This window comes from Hetaerina americana, unplaced genomic scaffold (assembly GCF_022747635.1).
Source record: "Hetaerina americana unplaced genomic scaffold, ioHetAmer1.1.p SCAF_5, whole genome shotgun sequence".
NCBI lineage: Eukaryota > Metazoa > Arthropoda > Insecta > Odonata > Calopterygidae > Hetaerina > Hetaerina americana.
In genome coordinates, this window is record NW_027287095.1 from 28,502,617 (window position 1) to 28,518,512 (window position 15,896).

Below are 15,896 nucleotides of genomic sequence, written 5' to 3' on the forward strand. Positions count from 1 at the left end.
ATAGATTGGAGGGAAAGGAGGCTAATCCGCAACCTGTACATGTCTCAGACTGCTCAGGGGCGGGTGGGAAACGGGGAGTCAGGATGGGCAGTGTTAGGAAGGGGTGTAAGGCAGGGTTGCCCATTATCACCGTTGCTGTTCAACCTGTATGCAGAGGAAATGATCAAAGAGGCATGGGAAGAACTAGAGGTAGGAATGAAAGTGGGCGGGGAATTCGTAAAATCAGTTAGGTTTGCTGATGACCAAGCTTTAGTTTGTCAGTCAGCCAAGGGGCTGCAAGCATTGCTGAGTGAATTGGAAATTCAGTGCGACAGGTATGAGATGAGAATCAACATTAATAAAACAAAGGTTATGCGATTTTCTAGAAAGAAAAAGGGCAAGCTTAACATTAAAATAGGAGGGCAAAAACTAGAGCAGGTAGAACAGTTTACGTATCTCGGTAGTGTTTTGGACCAACACGGTCAAAGTAGTAGGGACGTAAGGAGAAGAATTGCGCTAGGCAAAGAGGCTTTCACGAGGAGGAGGGAGTTGATGACGGGGACTTTGAGTAAGGATGTTAAGAAAAGACTCGTAAAAACTTTGATATGGAGCGTAGCTATGTACGGCGCGGAAACGTGGTCATTGAAGCAGGAGGATAGACGTACACTGGAGGCTTTTGAAATGTGGGTGTGGAGAAGAATGGAGAAGGTGAAATGGACAGAGAAGAAAACAAATGAGGAAGTACTTGGTATGGTGGTCGAAGAGAGGGGTTTGTTGGGAGCAATCCTATGGAGGCAGGAAAAGTGGATGAAGGGGGTGTTGACCGGCAGTGGGATGTTGAAGACTGTGATAGAGGGTAGAATGTTGGGCAAAAGAGGAAAGGGAAGGAACAGGATAGGGATGTTGGACGGGATGAAGGGCGGAAGAAAGTACTCAGAGATGAAGAGGGACCTGGTGTAGAGTAGAATTTAGGGTTTTGTTTTGTTAGTAGTCACAAAACATTTGTTTGGTAGTTGTGTCCATCGAAAAACCTACCTTAACCGGTAGATTACCTTAAAAAAAATCGAAAAATACTCATTCATATATATATATATATATATATATATATATATATATATATATGAATGAGTATATTTCGATATATATATATATATATATATATACTCATATATACAGTGGACAGTGGTTTAGAATTCATACAACATCATACAGGAAAGGAACAGTGCGTTTCGTGGCACGCATAGCCAGAAGAAAGAGATGAGCCACATTGGCCAAATACACATTCAAACACGAAATCCCGCCAAACGGCGAATAAATACTCATATATATACAGAAACAGATATAAGGAAAAGGGATAGGAACACACATAAAGGACGAACACAATAGAGGTGGTGAAGGCGGAATCGAACGGATCACAAGAGTAAAAATATTTCCTTGACCGGGACTCGAACCTCGGATCTTTCTACTTGCCGGGCGGATGCTCTTAACCACTTGAGCTATCGAGGAAACGTAATTTACCCTGAGATCCGTGGGTCTAATATGTCGCCTAATATGTCGTATATGTGTGTGTGTGTGTGTGTGTGTGTATATATATATATATATATATATATATATATATGTATATATGTATGTGTGTGTATGTATATGTATATATATATATATATATATATATATATATATATATATATACATACATACATACATACATACATACATATATACATACATATAAGATTATAAGATACAAAAAACCAAAAAATAGGAAGGCGATAATCGATCGCGTATATAAATAATATCGCTTTCCCTTCCATCCCATTATTCCTCTCAGGCCTGAGGACAGGTTATCACCATGCGGGATGGGAATAAAGAGTATTAAAAGGGACGTGAGAGATGGAGTGTGGAGAATATTAGGTGGATTCTCGTATGAAGAGAGAAAGAGAGGGAAGGGATGGAGAAAAAAAGTGCAGGGAATAAGATTTGAATACATATTAATAGTAGCAAGGTATTCCTTTCTAAGTGAATACGGACTTCCCAAAGCTGAAGAAAATAGGAAGAATTTATTTTTTCGGGAAATGTTGCTCATATAGGGATACAGGATAGGAAATGAAGTTTTTAAAACACAAATTAAATTCGTAAAATGTTTCCCCATTTTAAGTGGGAATTCATTGGGCTCTGTAGAATCATTTTCATCGAATGCTGTATACGTTTTTGAATATATTGCCATAATTGTGAGGAAACACTTCACCAAAAGGTGTATTACTGAAATTCTTGAATTCTATTCGACATTTTTTGGGACATTTAAGGTTTTTAACTGCAATAAGTTATGTCAGAATTCCCAATTAAAACTTAGCCAAGTACCTAGGTACATGTGAAACCATTATGCCGTTTAGATTACTTCGATTGCAAAAACATTTAAAACAGGTCAAATTCTATAACAATCCTTGGTTTTACTGAAGTGAGATACAGAACACTGCTTTAAGGACAAGCACGAGTTTTGATACGATGAATCAGCAGATATTGATACAAAGAGCCTCATTTGGAAGGTTAATGGAGCGCATTTCGATTGTGTTAGGAGGAAACATGCATTCGGTGAAAAGATACCGAAAACGAAATACCCTACCAAATGTGTGCCTAAAATTTAGGAATAAATACTATGCAAATCAAAAAAATCGTACGAAATTACTGAAACAATCATCGCTTTATGATTCCAAAATCAAAACAGAAGAGAATAAAAATCGGCAAAAATATAGACTTAGATGTGATTCAAACTTCGTTTTAAAATAATTGTTTAGTGAAATAACGTTGGGAAAAAGTTTTGAATCTGGAAAATGATTGGTAATCCAAAACAAACTGTAAGCACTACTCGGCCAACAATTTAAGTACACAGCTAATATTTTAAGCCGCCATACACTTTTGTAGTATTTCGCTCATGATGATATTTGCCAGTACGATGAAAGCTATATTCTTGGGCTCGCTTTCCCTAAACCTTCGTGATTAAAATGAGCCTAAGCAAATTCTGTGGGCAATTTGCTACCTCTCCAAATTCATTTTCGCCATTAGCACGAGAACCGCTTTCATCTTAATCGAGCAGCTACGGAAAATGAGACTGGAAGAGCTTGAAAAAAACACTTAATGCTGCAAAAACTCGACCACAAGCGGGGTTGCATCGGAGGTATAAGGATTGCAGGAGGAAGGAAGGGTATTAATTCATTAAAAAAATGCGTTAATTTTTCGCCGCAACGCCCGTATCGCATTATGGCAGGAGAGTGATAGGATGGAAACATGACGGAAGATGAGAGCATTTTACCATTTTAAAATGCTTGTTAAGCTTTGCGGGTGTCGTGAAGAGCCTTCAATTGATCAATTTCTCAAAGTGAATAGTTGATAATTTCAAATTACGCGAAACAAAATGGAGAAACATCATTTCTGTCGAATTCTTACATATTAATGAAGGATATCCCGTGGTGTGATACGAACAGGAGCAGGTATGGTCCACTAAGTAACAAACTTATTTCTTCACTTTTCTCAAGGAAATCAGATTACAGAGCATTTAATTAACGGTATTACTAACTTGATGCTAACTATCTAATCTGGTATTCGCATTAAGAAAATATTCTAATACTAAATATAAGATAAATCTTTAAAAGCATGCTTGTACATAATACGAGTACTACCCTTTTTTAAAAAAATATATGAAAAACTTGTAATTAAACCATGCATAGACATATGTATCAGAGTGATAAATGATGAAATTTAAAAGATGATAAATTTTTCTAAATATATTTTTAAAAATATACATCTATGACTGAAGGTATTTCAAATCGTAAATAACGGTGATTAATTCAACAACAAATGAGTCAAATTAGTTCGCTTCAAGTTTTTCTAACTTATTTAAATGATATGATTGAGCAATAAAATTTCTCTCAATAATTCCATAGACGATGCTACGCAGACTGATTTGCTTTTATAAGATTTATAAACATCAATTTTCACCCATATAACCATGACTAATATCCAAATTCCTGGGGCGCTGCTTAAACTCTCTGGCATTAGAACAATAAAATGATTTTTTTACTTTAATTTAAATATAAACTTAACTTTTCACGAAAAAAATGACGCTTAAACTAAGATGTCATACTAAGATTTTCCCTAGTACATTGTGGCATAACGACAATGACAAATCTTAATGACAATAAATAGTTTTTTACCATCGTGCCTTGGTCTTTATTATATTTATTCATTCATGTTTCACCCTCTCCACTAGTGACTCCTCAAAGAAAAAATGTTATCATGCGTCATAGATTTAATGTCATAGATTTAATCTTTTTATGAATTTTATGATCAGATCGAAGACTTACTTTAATATATTTCGTGATTCTCTTTTCAGACGGATCTCATAATGATACTCGTTCATAAAGATACCTTCGTGGTTGTAGAGTAAAAATTGCTGCTTCCGCAATCATGATGTTTCTTCAGTTGTTTTAAACGCCCGTTTTCAGTACCATGCATTAATCCCAAACTCAAACGCATTACAAAACCAAATGGTAGTCGATAGCCATATTAGGCAGCAATCAAAACAATGTGAAAAAATAAGTTGCCATTAAGCGAGGACATTCCAATTTTATTTACAACATTCACATGGAACGAATACGCACGCATTATCCAAAATGGCACTAAAATAACATTCTTTGTCAACTAAAAAGTAAATAACTTTTCTCACTCCCTACGGGCTCATACTTAACATCTTAACTAATGAGCCAAAAACCGTGCCGTCAAAACGAATATCAAAATTTGAATCTCGTTATGTACCGCTCACCTTTTGTTTGGTAAGTTTGCAGCTAGTTTGTCATTTTATCCCACCATACTTTAAGAGAGAACTCACACCATTAAAATTTCATCATTGTGAAGTCAATATAAAAATATAATTCTCCAATATCGACAAAAAAAGTTGAGCTTTCAATGCTCAAAAGGCCATGATGAACAAAATCAATCCCGAATAACTGTCACTTATGAAACAGTATCTATCTTTGTCGCAGAATCCAACTACTCGGAGAATACTATAGGTAATACCGTTCAGCCGAACTCAATGATAGGTAAACAGTGCAGCACAGACGATGTCCACGCATGGACGCACTATAACTGTAACCTTTGATCTAAACGCAATTTAGTCCGCCCATCGCTCAAGGTGACGCTACATGCGTATCTGCTCCTTTTTTTTGGTGAGGCGGGAGATACACATCCTGCGACGAAAAAGAGGAAAGTTTATGAGCGGGACCAGTCGTTTGGCGATTTCACGGTCCTTCTGTTTAAGAGACAGAAAGAGAAATAATGCATTCTGGCGTTGGTCGAGCCGCCAGGGTTCGCTCCGGCGAACAGAAATAGAAAAATAGTTCACTAAATCGTCGCGCTGCGGGCGCGTAGACTTCACCACTGTCGGAGGCGCCTGCGTTGGAGGGGCAATATGTGTGGATGCGGCGCGTCTTTCACTCGTGGGATGCAGAACAGAGAGGAGCAAAGGGAGAGAAGGTGTGTATAAGAGAGGGTGACGACGGGGACAGACACGAAAGGGAGCAATGGAAAGTAAAACGGCGATAATCGAGCAGCTTGACATGGCCGCGAATCGATATCACACCAAAATGAAATTCGTATCGAACCGGTCGATAAGGGGAACTTTCGAGAACAGATATATAGAATGGGCATCGATAAGCCACATGGCCGATGTGGACAATATCATTTAGCCTGACATTTCATCCCTACGCTTCGGACCCCGTGACTGAAATGAACGTTAATTTTCACAAGCCCAAATTTGGATAACTGCGATCGTGGAAAAAATTGCACCATAACAGTTTTCCAAACGTGCAAAAAAATCTTTAAAGTGTTATTCCAATGCTGTGTTTTAACGCCGGGGATCGATAATGGAATCGGAACACCGCGCGGCCGTGGAAAAGGAAGAGAGAGAAAGACGGGGGGAGACCGGAGTGATGACCACGTGGGTCAACGTGCAATGCCGACTGTAAAATACGAGGCACTGAAGATGAACGGACGAGGGGAAGTTGGTGTGGAGGGAGGAGGCAAGTGTGGACACGCAGAGGGGTAGCTGTCCGGGGTTTCCGGAGGGTGGAGGAGGAAGAAATGTGGAGAGGGAGTTGGCGGCGACAAATTGGGACGATGGGAACTCTGCAAATGACCCTGGGTCCATCCAATCCCACCACCGCTACCCCCACGTCCTCTCCAAGCACCCCCACGAACTAATTCGGCACAAATCGTTGGCAGTTAAGAAGCGCTTTCGGTAACTCCGGCTCCACTGGGTGCTAAATTGAATCAAGTTTCGGCGAAATGCGGGTTTTTGGGACGAAAACGGCAGCGTTTCCGACCGCTTTTTTTGGGGGGGGGATCCACTCGAGGAAAACAATTCTTCATCGGTGGCGGGCGCATCTACTCGTCAGACGGAATCATCGCGAATGAAAAATGATTTGGACGAAATAGTATGACGCATCCTGGGGTTGGATTTCTTTCCTCGCAAGTACTCGGGAATCGTGTCACGGATGCACTTGGGAGCAGACACAAGTTTCATTGATCAAAGTGAAGCAGTGCCACAACGGAAGATCTATTGTTCTCAACGAAATCCACGATGTGAACTGGAGTGTTCTACAAGTCCCATTTAACCACCACGTTTCCAGGAAGCTCACGAAGAGATTCTAACGTTAACTTTATATTAAATAGGCAACTAAGCTCACGAACAGATTCTAACGTTAACTTTATATTAAATAGGCAACTCTATATTTAATTTGGCACACCATCTCTATGTAATTATCTCAGCAAAATCGTGCCCTAGTTAGCGAATATTGTTGGAAAAGAGGCTTAACGTCACATTTTTTCATACAGTTTTCATAAATTTCCCCATAATTTATACTCATCATTAAGACGTTACCAAAGAAATGGTAAATAAGGATAAACTAGTATTATATGATTTAATCGCTAATGTATATAATGATACTACTTCTGCTTCATCGCAATGCACTTTCGTATGAAAAGAGTACAGTTATTTTTTAAAAGATTTTACCAAGAAAATGACACACTTAAGACGATGTACCGCTTAAAGAATTAGCATTTAATCTCACAACAAAAGTTTCATCGGTTTATGTGTTTAGCCGCCCAATTATTGGGTTCATTTCTTATCAGAAACAAGCATCGCATAAAGCTATCGCAGAGGAATATCCCCGTGCTTGGATTTGGGCCGCAGACATAGTGTCCACCGACGAGTTCGTTACCGATTGAATTAATGGATCAGTGCAAATCTTTTATGCAAGCTAATCTGGCCATCGAAACGCAAATTATTAAAATAGTGTTTAACGCCGAGAAATGGAAGTAAAAGTGACTGCAAGGAGTACTTCTGGAGCTAGAAGGAATAAAGTAACGTCATAGGAGATCGTTGGGGAAAAAATCTATGCAGGGGTCCTATAGAGGGAGATATAGTGGAATACCCTCGTAAAATATGGTGGAAATAGAGAGGAGATGATAGAACAAAGAGAAAAGCATAAGAATAGTCCCGCATTTCAAATCCAAAGCGGGATAAAATTCAATTTCAACCTCGTCTCACCGAACTCAGTGATACGGTGAGGACAGTGCTGTTCCTTTACTTATTTTTTGGCTCTACTCCTGCAGTCTAAGGCCTACATGGAACACATACTCATTGAATGTTCTGCTATTCTTCCGTGTCCTTGTGAATCAAAACTTTAAAAATGAAAAAAAAACTTCAACGGCAGGGACTACATTTCAAATGAAGGTAGAGAGGGATCTAGCCGAGCTCCACTTTTGTTCAAATCCTCGAAACGGCCCAAAGAGATACGTACTAGTTTCCAAGTCTTCAAAGTTCTACAAACGTTTCGAACAAAAATATAATGTAATATACAAGTTTCAAAAGTAAATAATTTTTTGCTTAAGTAAAGATAAGTTTATGATTTCATCTAAAAAGTATTTAAACACAAAAAAAAACAAGTTTAAGGTTGCTACAGTAACTCTGTCCGTTATGTCTCTAATGATTTAAAGTACCCTTAAATCATGACTCAAGTTTTCATTGTAGATACTTAAGTAAGAGGATGATAAAGACTATTCCATTATGGTAATTTCTCCTTATGAAAAAAAAACACACAAGCCAAAATTATTGCAAAAGTGGTTATGTCCTTTTATGAAAATTCAGTTTTAATCAGATAGTTTCATAGGAACAATCGAATTAACTCATTGCAAGTGAAAGGGGTAAAGTATGATGTTTTAAAGATTGATAACGTTAAATAAATTTTAACTTAACAACGCTGGAGTGAAAATTTGTCTCTGCTTAAATATTTCCTTTGGCTATGAATTTCAAGATGTTATATACGTACAAGTTTCTTGATACATAAAATTTCTTCTAGGAACACAAAAGACAAAGAATTCCACACAAAATTCTCTATTCCCAAAAAAATATATACTTGCGACACTAAGATAAAGTAACTACTTCAAATGACAGAAAAGCATGTACAACAAACATTTGTCACATATTAATTCAAAACATCTTCTACCTAAACTAATTTTCAGTACGGAGCCGCAAGATCCGAAAAAACAAAAGAGTAGGCAAACGAGATTCATGACTACCTTCCAATAGAGTGCCTTTGGGTGGTCCACTCAGAATTCCTCTGGCCACGGTACGCTAAAAAAATGCATGGCAGAGATAAAAGAATTCCCTGACTGCCTTGATGAGTTTGAATGTTGAACAGATGAGAAATGATTCTACAAAGCAAAATGGTGGACAAAAGCAACTATGAACTTAATACGAGGGTCATCCGGAAAGTAGTACCCGTTCGTGCCGCATGAAGTGCTGACGACGCGAGTAGCCGCTGGACGAGGTCAGATAGCTTCAGTGGCTTGTCTGCCTTCTCTGAGCCAAGTTGCGTGACGCTAGCATTGCCTGTGTTGTTTCTGTGATTGTTTACAATGTTTAAAAAAATTGAGAACGCCGCCAGTTGTGAAGTGAGGGCAGTGATTAAATTCCTCAATGCAAGAAACGTTCGCCCATGTGATATTCATCGCCAATTAAAGGAGGTGTATGGAGACAATGTAATGGACGAGTCGTCTGTTCGGCGGTGGTGTCGCAACTTCAACATGGGGAGGGGGAACACACACGACGATGAGCGTTCGGAGAGACCGTCTGTCATTACAGACCAACTGGTGAGCTCAGTTGACGAATTCGTGAGGAACGATCGGCGCGTCACAATTGATGACATCTGTGAGCATTTTCCCAATGTTTCTCGAACAATTGTTCATGAAATTGTTAAACACCATCTGCATTATGCAAAAATTTGTGCAAGATGGGTCCCTCGCGTATCTCAATGAGCTGGCGGCGAAGGACTATGCAGCAGGAAAACAGAAACTTGTCACACGTTATGACAAATGTCTTAATTTGCTTGGAGATTATGTTGAGAAGTAGTTTAAAGTATCCTCTTTCAAATAAAATTTTTTATGTTTGTTAATATTTACTTTTGTGTCTTTATTTCACGAACGGGTACTACTTTCCAGATGACCCTCGTATAATGTAGGACCTGAAATAAACACAATGGCAGCGCTAAAACAGAGGCTACGAAATTCCACCAACAAAGTGGTTGAACAAGGGAGCATCACGAATCCGGAAGGTGAAAAAATCATATAACCAGAGAGACCGGAGGAAAAAGACTGCTGGTGGCACAGCGGCTTGCTATGTGGGGACAATGCCCCTAACAACCCTGACCCCTTTTCACTCACCCGCGACGGGTGAAAAAAAATTGGTTCCCGATAATATAGGATAGGTATCATGCTGATCAGCAATAATCCAGAGAGGCGTAGGCTATTTTTGTTTCCAAATATCAGCTCCAAAAAAAATTATTTGGCAATATAACGAGAGCCAGAGCACAACAGTCATAACTGCCAATACAGGTTGGAGAATGAAAGGCAAGCATATACTGGAATCTTAAATCTCTGCATTTTCTACTCTTCAATCTTATCACTTCTCTTAATCATAATCATTCTATTAGAATTCTTTCGGTGACACATTTTAACAATTCAATACATTATGTACCTCTTGAGAATATTTTTCAAACAAATATACGAGTATCGTTGCTACCTAAAAGTAGCATCGTCCTCTACTTTGAAATATGCGTACGTACTAACTACGTTCTCTACTTCCTCGAGGAAAATTTAATCCTCATCATCCCATGGTCCAAATATTTGCTGGGTCCTAATATCTTTCGTACCGATAAGCATACCCAAATAATAATGATGCCGCATAGAAAGGAAAACATATTAACTCAAGCATTAAACGGGAGCTAATTCGTAAGAGGTAACTAAATGTCAGCAATGAAAATCCCGTTCATAACTCTCTCTCCATAACTCACAAAGCATACAGTAAAACCTTTCGACGACGCAACCCGATAAATAAGTGCACTGCGTCATGACTTTCGTGAGTACTAATGAAATGAAAATAAAAGGTAGGCAAGCAGAGATATACATTCCGAAAAGTGATAAGGCCGGTGACAGACAAACTAAAGGTTAATGCGAAATTTTGAAAAACGTCATTTAATATACTCGGGAAACATAACGTCATTTAATATACTGCGGAATTTTAGACATATTTGGCACATAGTATACAGTCTGCGGGAGGAATGTTATTACTGGGTTAAAAAGTAGGTAAAATGCAAAGCCAAGGAGATTCAACAATAAAACAGATATTTTTATAAAAATAAATAGAGGAAATATATTAGGAAAGAGGAAGGAAATTAGAGAATGAGAGCACGGATAGAATGAGCATCAGAATATTGCCTTGCGTTATTACGCGGTCACTGAATTGCTTAGGTTTATGAGGTATGAGAGGGGAGACAATATAATATCCTACAGGAGCGACGATGAAAACAGTTAAGTGAGTGGGGAATGGATTCCTATGTAATCCATAACACGAAAACAACGAATCGCCAAAAAAATTGCAATCGCTTTGTGCAATTGCGGTGCTAATTGAGTCAGCATTCATCCACATTTTACTAAAAATTCTATGAGCCAAAGTGATGAGAAAAGTCTATGTAACATTAATTTGAAGTTATTCGTCACGTGTTCAGACATTTTATGACAGACGTACGTCCACCAATTAATACGACATGTGTGCGTGCGAGCAAAAATTCAATTCTTCAAATGACCACGCAAGCGAAATTCAAAATTATTTCTGTAATTGAAAAAGTAAGGCTATAGGGAAAAGGTTTTCTAAAAATTGCCTTTCCGTTTAACGTTTTGAAAACCTTTAGACAAATTTTGGTGGCTACGCTAGTTGGCTTTCATGGCATTTCAGCTAAAAATTGTTCAAAGCGGTGCACACCAATTTAACTCAATGAATGCCATGTCAAATGATTATTCCAGTAATTTTTATTAACTCCCATTACTTTATGAATATATCTATGTTTTCAATTTCCCGGGAACCATTCAAATTTATTAGGTACAACTCTTTCAATCCACTATGCAATCTGCATGAAACAAAAAAGTGTACAAAGCAAATAATCAGGCAATGTCAAATTAAAAATGCCATTCACAAATGTATTTTTTTTAAATGGGTCACTGATTAAATGAGCTCTTTAAATAAAATTTGATTCTGCGCAAATGACCTGAGCTGTTGGTCGCCTCCTCTAATAACTACTACTACTACTAAAATCTGGCTCTTCACTGTGCAATACATCGATCAGTTCTTATTTTATGCTATTCTGTATTCGGATTCGAAATAATCATTAGAATAAATACATTAGCACATCCACGTTCTCCAGCCAAATATGCCGTCAAAACAAGTAAGTATTGCATTTACTATGTTGTGGGTCAATTATAACACCTGAAATATTACAACCATTTTGCCTAACGGCAGAACAGAAAAAAACATTTTCAGACGGAAGGGACCTAATACAGTATAGTGGCGAATAGATAAATAAATAATTAAGGGTTGTGAGTCGCACGTAGAAAAACCAGGACATTTTCCAGCTTTAATGAAACTTAATACGCCATCGTAACCGAGATGAACCAGTAGGACCAGATATAAACGCTTACAACATCGTGCTTTTCCTAAAGGATGAGGCTAGCCAATAATTCACAGTTGGCGGGAAGAGCAACACATGAGCGAGCGATATATGAAAGGGAGAGGTACGGACGGGTTAGATGATTCATTCTCTCTCTCCGAAAACACGACAAAACAGCCTTCACCTGGCTCCTAACAAATTATACAATGACTGCACACGGAGTGCAATTGTTTAAGAGATGAATGGGGTTTTCGCTTTCCCAGAGATATCCGTTGGGGGACCCAGGAACAACCAGAGATACATTTCTCTCACAAACACTCAAGCACACGCATGCACACTCTCGTGCTAGAACAACAACTACGAGCCCATGAGATTTCCAGGTCGACTGCTATGGAATAAAAATGAAGGCAGAGCGATAATCAAAGTGCTAACATTGGTTCACCGACAAGTTGCGGCCAAACTTTGCAACTCGGGTTCACTGGGGGCAACTACTGACCTGAGACCCTGGATACACCTTAGTAATCCCCACAGCTAAATTTTCACTTGCGACCTTCGGGTTAGAGAATATGAAACTTTATCCGAGTATATGAACGATTTATAACCTATATCAAGCCTAATTTGAGGTTAGAGCAAAGCATTGTCAAAATATACCTACGCGAATTATTAGGGTTACTAAATGTAGCATTTCATTTTGAACGACAGCAAGTTTGGAGAATCAATTACAAAAGTAAGCTCGGAATGGTATGTTACATATTCGCAAGCCTGTTTCTCACAGGGGGTTTATCTATTAATCATAATTTTATTCAATCCATTCAGTTTTCACTGATTATTTCAATTTATGGAATCATTGGATCAGATAATAGCACCATTCGAGCTTCGCTTTTAGTAAATGCAAACAATAATTATATTTACTCTTCGGTGATTTCCTAGGTGCCATCATTAATCCCATGCTTTTTAATGCACAAATTTCGACAATTACATTATTTAACAGCAATTTTCGCTCTCCGATTTTTCTTGCTTCGCCGGCATCTTTTCATTGCCTTATTTCAAGGAGGAATTTCATCTTCCGACGGCAACAATTTTTCGTGGATATCCAAAGGAAATATATTATGTGTAGGAAAAATAAGTCGATTTCCGAAACAGCAAGGATACGTTAAAAAATTAAAACGGAGGACATAAATTCCATTCCAAACAGTCAATATAACCAGGAATTGTTTTAAACTAAAATTGACAAAGTAGAAAGAAAATGGCGTGAGATAAATAACTGTCCACAATAAAATAATAAGAGGATGAGGTTGATGACAATGACTTTGAGAAATGATCTTAAGAAAAGGTTTGTGAAATCGTTAATACAGTGCGTAGTTTTGCATGACTCGAACACTTGGTGACTGAGGGAAGAGGATAAGCGTAGTTTAAAGGCTTTAGAGAGGTGGGAGTGCATAAGAATATGGAAATGTAATAAAAGGAAGACAAACGAAGAAGTACTATTCACGGTGGGGAAGGAGAGAAAATATTTACGAGAAATACAAAGGAGGCACAGCATTTTGATATCCGATGGAATGCTAACGAATGAGAGAGAGGGGAAAACGTCAAACAGGCGAAGTAGGGGAGGAAATTATAAGGCATGCTACACGGTATGAAGAGAGGGGGAGAGTATGTAGAGTTAAAATATTTGTTTACTTTTACGTAATCAATTAGAATTTTGTAGTTCGTTGCTTATATTAGTACGTTTGGTAAGCTTCTGGGTTCATTAAAAAATGTGATCGCCTTAGTTAAAAGAACTACGATATTTAATGAATGCTCGACCTGCATATCTTACCAATTACTGGCGCGAGGTAATTAGAATTCTGGCTTAAGCAGGTAGCCCCAGACAAGGTGGCTGATTTGATTTAACAACTTCTACGAAGTAATAAGTACAAAAAAAGGATACCCTAAACTGAAACCCTACTGAAAAAGGGTATAAAAAATGACTATCTATGAATCAAAAAGATCCCTTTAAATAGTTGTAATTTCAGGTGAGTGAATACATTCATATTTTATTGAATGTACAAAACTTAGGGGATAAAATTGATAACGGTCACTAAATAACAACCTATAAATGGCGCAACATCTCTCAATATCTGCACGCCCATCATAATAACAGAATGACTACAAAAATTCCATCTCGAATTCCCTGCAACTTTCTCCAGCTTTTCGGACGGTTCCCTCGCATATTTTACAATCTCCTCACCTATTTCTGATGCTATAGTTGTCTTATCTTTCTTCCACCATTTTTTAACTACAAGGAGTGAAACACAGAATAAGTAAAGGTATTGAACCGGAAAAATGTTTGACAAACCAAAATTATGATACAGAATGAAGATGCCTGAAAAAAAGCACAAGTCAAGTATTCTCATCATAAAATAAATCTCATGATGACTCGCATAATTAATACGATTTCCCGTCAGTGTCGCTCAAAATATTCCTCGAAATATGGAATTTACCCAGAGTATCTTTTTTCCGCAAAAAATTCCCCGATACTTTTCCGATTATTGAGGTATTTTCGATCAACAGCCACCCTGAATAACAATTAATTAACATTTTTTTTACTTCTAAACCTATTTCTTCGAGCACGAAAGTGAGCGGCTCGTATATAACGACGGAAAACGATAAAAATTTTGTTTTTAGCAGTGACCTGATAATAATTTATACATATTAAAAATGTAACTCGATCTTTTATGAGAAATTTCCAATTTTGTACTGCCTAAAAAGCATAGCGTTATGATTTAAATAAAGATATTACTCGCCAAGACTATGAAAGAAGAAAACAGTAATTAATCGTACTCACCAGAGTTGGAGTGTCCGTTCGAGTTTGGCCGGGCCGATGGAGCGCCATCTCGGGCTTCGACTTCCAAGGCGTAGGCTCCTTGCTTCTCTCTGTCAAAAACCACCTTGGTGAAGACCTCTCCAGTCTGAAGGTTGATCTCGAAGAAGTCTTTGCCTTCGTTACGGGGTGAGTCTACTATGTAGTAGTAAACCTAAAGGGGAAGAGTGTCGTTTATTCCCTTCAAATATTAAAAAAAACTATACAATTACATTAATTAGATTTTTAACTGCTAGATAACAGAGTATAGCCTAAAATTGACTGAGATGTTGAGATCCTTTCTTCCTAACATTTTATTCCCAAATTATGGTTATTCGGTGTCATTAAAAACAATGTTCAATCAGCGAAAACTCCACACATATTTCGCAAACTGGAACCAGACCGAAATCATTTGTCTCTCTCAGTCAATACTGCTCTATTAACTCTTATTTGAAGCGCACATTAAACTCGAGTAAAGGCGGGAAAACGCCAAAATGACGTTGATCCAGTTTTCTGCCTTAATGAGATCGTTTGAAATGCCCTGCCGTGAGCGTGCATAGGAATTTTTTTTTACCCACGCAACAGAAAACTGTGCCATTCACCCATATGAATATTCTCTTCATACTCTTTCAATCAAGGACAACATTCAAATCATACAAAACACGAGGATGAACAAGTAAAAAATAATTACGACAAAGGTGGCCGCGGAATGTCACAAAAAAAAGAGCACAAATTTCCGAGGGGAACGCCCTTATTTATCTCCCACTACCTCCATACATAATCCCTCACACGCTGGACTTTCTTTCTCGCCATCAATTCGAATTCGGAAAATTTTTTCATTCCACGGAGAACTTTTCACTCAAATTCCCACTCGAAACCTAATTGGCCGCTATTCCGGCGCCCTCACAGCCCCACGCGGATTCAACGGAAACCTGTATAAGCTCCCCTCCCTTCGTCTCCTTTGAAAAAAATGCGAAATATATATAATATACATCATTTTTTTATTTCCGAGGAAGGAGGAC

General features: G+C 38.1%; 1 protein-coding gene across 1 annotated transcript in view; it reads right to left on the reverse strand.

Moving 5' to 3' along the window:
• CadN (neural cadherin) overlaps window positions 1-15,896 on the reverse strand; it is a 1,574,690-nt gene that overhangs the window by 884,615 nt on the left and 674,179 nt on the right. Inside the window, exon 15 of the mRNA XM_071591874.1 lies at window positions 14,860-15,049. Within this exon, the coding sequence (XP_071447975.1) occupies window positions 14,860-15,049 (190 nt within the window). The remainder of the gene's footprint in view (window positions 1-14,859; window positions 15,050-15,896) is intronic.